The sequence below is a fragment of the Scyliorhinus canicula genome, chromosome 14 (genome assembly GCF_902713615.1).
Source record: "Scyliorhinus canicula chromosome 14, sScyCan1.1, whole genome shotgun sequence".
In the NCBI taxonomy this organism is placed as follows: domain Eukaryota; kingdom Metazoa; phylum Chordata; class Chondrichthyes; order Carcharhiniformes; family Scyliorhinidae; genus Scyliorhinus; species Scyliorhinus canicula.
The window spans coordinates 25,278,925-25,284,924 of NC_052159.1; the positions used below are offsets into that span (position 1 = coordinate 25,278,925).

Below are 6,000 nucleotides of genomic sequence, written 5' to 3' on the forward strand. Positions count from 1 at the left end.
GCTGCTCTTTCAGAGGGACGTGCAGACCCGATGGGCCGAGTGGCCTCCAATGATTCTATGACCTGATTGTCCATTGGGAAAGGGTATCAACTCCTGATCGAAGATTTGAGCTTTGTCATTCAGTGGTTCAGCCACGTGTTGAATTTTGGAGAACTTCATGTAACAGTTGCAGTGTGGCAAAAAATATGTTATCACCCATCAACGTACTGTACAAGAGCGTTAACATAAGCATAGAATTTATAGATGAGCCAATCTGCCTAACTGGTCCACGCCAACTTCTCTGCCCCATATAAGTCACCGGCCAGCTAAAGGGGAGCATGTCTGAATCAGAAGGCAGAAAGGATAGATTTAAATTGTGTTCACATTGAATGCAAATGACTGCCCCCACACAATGAAAATTCAAGTGATTATGATTTGAAAGCGGATGCCTATAATCTATGTAAAGAATGTTGCTGAAAAAAGAGACAAGCTATTGAAGCTTTCATCTTGCACTCATCACGACATGTGCAAGAATACCATTAGGAAAGGCAACCAATCGGGGATGGTTTAGCACAGGGCTAAATCGCTGGCTTTGCAAGCAGATCAAGGCAGGCCAGCAGCGCGGGTTCAATTCCCGTACCAGCCTCCCCGAACAGGTGCTGGAATGTGGTGACTAGGGGCTTTTCACAGTAACTTCATTTGAAGCCTACTTGTGACAATAAGCGATTTTCATTTCATTTTTCAACAACAATTTGTACTACATGAGAAGAGAGTGTTGACAATCGGCATTCTCCTCTCTTGCAGTATAACTTCTTGTTCCCTTGACTGTTGGTAATCTTGTGATCTGTCCTGTTGTGTGAAAGGTGAAAACTTTTGACAACATTTCTCTTTCAGCAATGCTCAAGTTCCAGTTCCGTATCACCAAATGACTAAATGTAAAGAATCTTCTGAGTTAGGAAATTTAAATTTTGTGGGTAAAATTTTTGTGATGAAACACTGAGAATTGATAAAGGGATTCAGAGTTATTTTCGGATTTTGCTTTAAAGATCACACTTCTGATTTTACAGTGATGTCATTTAAATTGAATCTTTTGACGACACTTGTGTTTCCAGGTCAACACAATCTTTGGTAGAAAACTGCCCATTGCCGTAAATCTGATCATAAGGGATTTGTTTTGGTTACCCAGGCCATCCTCCTGACACCGGTATCTTACTGGACAAGCCAAAGAAATTTGCTACTGTGTCACTTGCCTTTCCCGCTCCCTCTTATTGCCAAAGATAGTGATGCAAAGAGTTTCAGCAACTTCAGCCTGCAAATTGTATGTGTATCCCTACAGCAGGAAGAATGTTGAATTTGCTTTGTATTATGGTATAAGTTCAACACTTATAAATTGTACAGTTAAAGTGAAATATTTATTGTGGGATATGTTAATTTTTGACCTGTGCTGTTAATTAGACAATTTGAAAATGATATAAATGGAATGTTCTGAAATACTATATTTATATTGATGTTTATTTCTGTTGCCTAATTAAACCAACACACCATCCATTTGTGGAAAATATGTGGACAATATAGCTACCGTCTTATCATTTCCATTTGTGATTAAGATTTATCTTCTATTCGTCAAACTTTACAGAGTACCACAGTTTCAGTTATTATGTTGGGTGGAAAATTGTATTCCACAGTTACTGCATTGTGTTGGGTTGCTATTGATGCAATGCCTGTACCCTGGTCCATTACAGTCATTCGGGGCTGGTTTAGCACAGTGGGCTAAACAGCTGGCTTGTAATGCAGAACATGGCCAGCAGCGCGGGTTCAATTCCCGTACCGGCCTCCCTGAACAGGCGCCGGAAATGTGGTGACTAGGGGCTTTTCACAGCAGCTTCATTCACTTGTGGCAATAAGCGATTTATTATTATTACAACATGATGGCTACCAGATGGAGCTTAATCACTGCTGATCTAGTCCATGCCAACTTAAGCAAGCTTTACCCAAGATCACCACATTGGAGCTGTAATACCCTCACGAAACCTATGGGAATACCTCAATCTATCTCAGTGTGGGACCCGTGAAATACGAGCTCCGCCTCGAGTGGGCAGAGTCTTGCCCAGCTGGGGCTCATAAATCTGCCGTATAAAAGCAGGCCCGGACTGGGATCGGCATGATGGGTAGTCCTAGTTGGGAACTTGGAGCTGTAAGTCTCGTTGCGGCCTTTATGGTGGTTTATTAAAGCCTACTTGTGACAACAATAAATACTGTTTAACTCATCTCCCCTAGCTCAGCTTTTATAGAAGAGGATTTCACCATTTAGCCACTCGAGCCTGTTCTGTCCTTCGGCAACTGATCTGGGGGAACGTCAGGTGCTTGGCATCACTAAAACCAACCATCATCCTTATTCAAAGGTGAACCCCCAGATGCAGAATCCAAATGGGGAAAAAAACAGGTGAAAGGAATATGGGGAACAAGCAGGGAGTCGAGGAAGAGATCAGCCATGACCTGATGGATGGCAAAGCAGACTTGAAGGGCTGAGTTGCCTACTTCTGCTCCTATGTTCAAGACCATTGGCCTTCAATTATGCTTTTCCGACCTTAGATTAAATTGCTTGGCTCCAACTCCACAATTCATCACGTGAGCACCAATAGCCAAACCCTTGTCTGCAAAAAAGAATGACATGGAATCAAGCGTTGTCCATTGAGTGGAAAGCTCGGTAAGGCTCCACGGCATTGATACTGACAGGCCCTAGTTGGCTTCCTTTCCCGAGCTTCTGTCAAGATTTACTGCTGTTCATGGTTTAATTTATTTTTATAAAGCAAGCTTCATAATCCGAGCACTGGTAAAATTGGCCATCTATCTTCGACGTCAATTTGAAAAATGGAAAACAGAAATTGGCGAGCAATTCCTCAAAACTGGCTCCACCTATCTATTTGGCAATACCTGGTCCTTAGTGTAAGGATTATATCTGGTAGTCACCCCTCTGGAGCATGAGGAGCAGGAACAGGAGTGCTGCACTAACTCTGTATTTTGAAGTTAGCACTGACTGGGCCACGAGGAAATGTGGGGAGGGCAGCGAAGGTGGTGATACTTAACTACGTATGATTTGTCTATTCAATCACGTTGTAAGTGTTGTTAGTTATTTTTAAGGGTGACAACAGGTCTGATTTTAGGAATTAACATTCCCAGTGCAGGTTTCCACATTTTGGGAAATTGAGTGAAGAGATTATGGTTCTCACACTGTACAATGCATTAAAATTAATGGATGGGATGTTCTGAACCCAAATTGTCTACAATTGGCTTGTTCGAGCTATGCATCAGAAGCGATAAATGTTAATTCCCCAAAACAAGTGGGTTGGGATTGTGTCAGAGGTGAAGATTGAAAAAAGTCTGAACCAGGAACCTAATTCACCTAACTTCCAGTTTGAATGGAGGTCAGTCGGATCTGCGGGAGCTAGATTGGTGATTTGAATGTTATAATGAAGCTGCATGCCTTCATTTCCAGCCATTCTATTTTCAACATATGTTGGTCTGGTTTTCCTGGTCTCCAGAAATGCAGTGAAAGGAGGCAAGAAGGATTGGATCCACTGGAGCTAGGGGCCTTTACAGCATTGCTTGTAAGCCAGGAGGAGTGTTTCCAACAGTGAAGCAATGCTCACCCCCAAAATCCCAACTGTGATCAGGCCCACCCTCCCACAATCAGACCCTGCTAACCCTCGACACCAGACCTAACTGCTCTGCTTGATTGTGGTCTTCTGCTGCAGGATACTTGCACTGCAGGTCTGCAGCCTCTCAATCAGGCTGCCAATGGGCAGGAAAACAAGAGAAAAAAAAACATTAAAGGATTTCTGATTCTTGATCTCCATATAAACCCCTGCATGAAACGTTCTTCCAGATTCCAGCACCAAAATCTATACTCAATTGTGTGAAATTGGAATGTTCGAAAAATTAGATTGGTATTTTATCATTGGCGTCAAGGATTTTGTATGTGATAGCATTGAGGTCAGATGTCATTCTATATCAGCCAACTCAAATAAAGTAACGGTCTCAGCCAGTGATTGATGAGAAAATAAAGCAGGGCTGCAAAGATTTATTCACAGTTCATTCCACATCTCGAGGCCTTGACACGAAATGCAAAGCACTTTCAATGTCTTGTCGTCATTCGTCCTTCGATGTCGAAGAAGACAGTCATTCTATCATCCCATTTTTGCTTTGAGTTCGTTGGGTGAGTGATGAGACCAATTTTAGCTCTGAATATATGTCCAAAAGATTAAACTGGCTCCCAAGTTGTGAATCTTGAGTTTTCAAGTGAGAATTCATCATCTGACATTTAAATTCCGAATTTGAAGTACGACCAACATTTCCTTTATTGAACTATAACTGTAAAGGTACAATTAACACTATTATAAAATACCAGCACGGTAGCATTATGGATAGCACAATTGCTTCACAGCTCCAGGGTCCCAGGTTCGATTCCAGCTTGGGTCACTGTCTGTGCGGAGTCTGCACATCCTCCCCGTGTGTGCGTGGGTTTCCTCTGGGTGCTCAGGTTTCCTCACACAGTCCAAAGATGTGCAGGTTAGGTAGATTGGTAATTTGCCCTTAGTGTCCAAAATTGCCCTTAGTGTTGGGTGGGGTTACTGGGTTATGAGGATAGGGTGGAGGTGTTGACCTTGGATAGGGTGCTCTTTCCAAAAGCCGGTGCAGACTCGATGGGCCGAATGGCCTCCTTCTGCACTGTAAATTCTATGATCTATGATATACAACATTCCATTAAAGTGAGTGCATGGTGCACAGAATGAAACATCGCTACATTAGTTTGTTTCAATGTGCAGTAAGAGTAATCTTCAATGTTACTGGCAGAGATCAAAGTGGCACTAATATTTTCAGATTTCATCTCAAACATTTTTAATTACCAAAGGATGCAAAAGGATTTTATGTTGCGGTAATTTCATTCGATTTGCGGATGTATTGATTTGGGATTCCTTTAATTCTTCTTGCATTCCCTAGCTGATGATCTGCTTCGGATTTTCCTCAAACCTTTTCACCAAAATTCTTCCAAAAGGTCTTTGGTGTTTGTGTGAATGATCTTTGACCTTCAATATTACAAAGGAATGCAATTGAATCGTTGAAAAGGCCTAGCAGATCACTCAGTGCCAAAACCACTATGAAGAAGCAGAATGAGAATAAAGCTGAATAGATTCAGGGTGAGGTAGCCAATTGGATACAAGATTGGCTTGACGACAGATGACAAAGGGTGGTTATCGAGGGTAGTTTTTCAAACGGGAGGCCTGAGACCAGCGAAGTGCCTCAGGGATCGGTGCTGGGTCCACTGTTATTTGTTATTTATCTCAATGATTTGGATGAGAATTTAGAGCATGGTTAGTAAGTTTGCAGATGCCACCAAGATTGGTGCCATAGTGGACAGTGAAGAAGATTATCTAGGATTGCAACTGGATCTTGATCAACTGGGCCAGTGAGCCGATGAATGGCAGATGAAGTTTAATTTAATCGGGGCAGGACTGACTCAGTTAATGGTAGGGTGTTGGGGAGAGTTACAGAACAAAGATCTAGGAGTACAGGTTCATAGCTCCTTGAAAGTGGAATCACAGATGGATAGGGTGGTGAAGAAGGCATTCGGCATGCTTGGTTTCATTGGCCAGAACATTGAATACAGGAGTTGGGACGTCTTGCTGAAGTTAGAACATAGAACATTACAGCACAGTACAGGCCCTTCGGCCCTCGATGTTGTGCCAACCTGTCAAACCCCTCTAAAGCCCATCTACACTATTCCCTTACCGTCCATATGCCTATCCAATTACCATTTGAACGCGTTTAGTGTTGGCGAGTCCACTACTGTTGCAGGCAGGGCATTCCACGCCCTTACTACTCTCTGAGTAAAGAACCTACCTCTGACATATGTCCTATATCTATCTCCCCTCAATTTAAAGCTATGTCCCCTTGTGCTAGACATCACCATCCGAGGAAAAAGGCTCTCAATGTCCACCCTATCTAATCCTTTGATCATCT

At 42.6% G+C, this 6,000-nt stretch overlaps 1 protein-coding gene across 1 annotated transcript in view; it reads left to right on the forward strand.

Annotated features, from left to right (window-relative positions):
- The window catches only part of atp10a (ATPase phospholipid transporting 10A), a 308,521-nt gene extending 306,968 nt beyond the window's left edge, over positions 1-1,553 (forward strand). The window contains exon 25 of the mRNA XM_038817916.1: positions 1,092-1,553. Within this exon, the coding sequence (XP_038673844.1) occupies positions 1,092-1,111 (20 nt within the window). The 3' untranslated portion in view covers positions 1,112-1,553. The remainder of the gene's footprint in view (positions 1-1,091) is intronic.
- Positions 1,554-6,000: the final 4,447 nt, after the last annotated feature.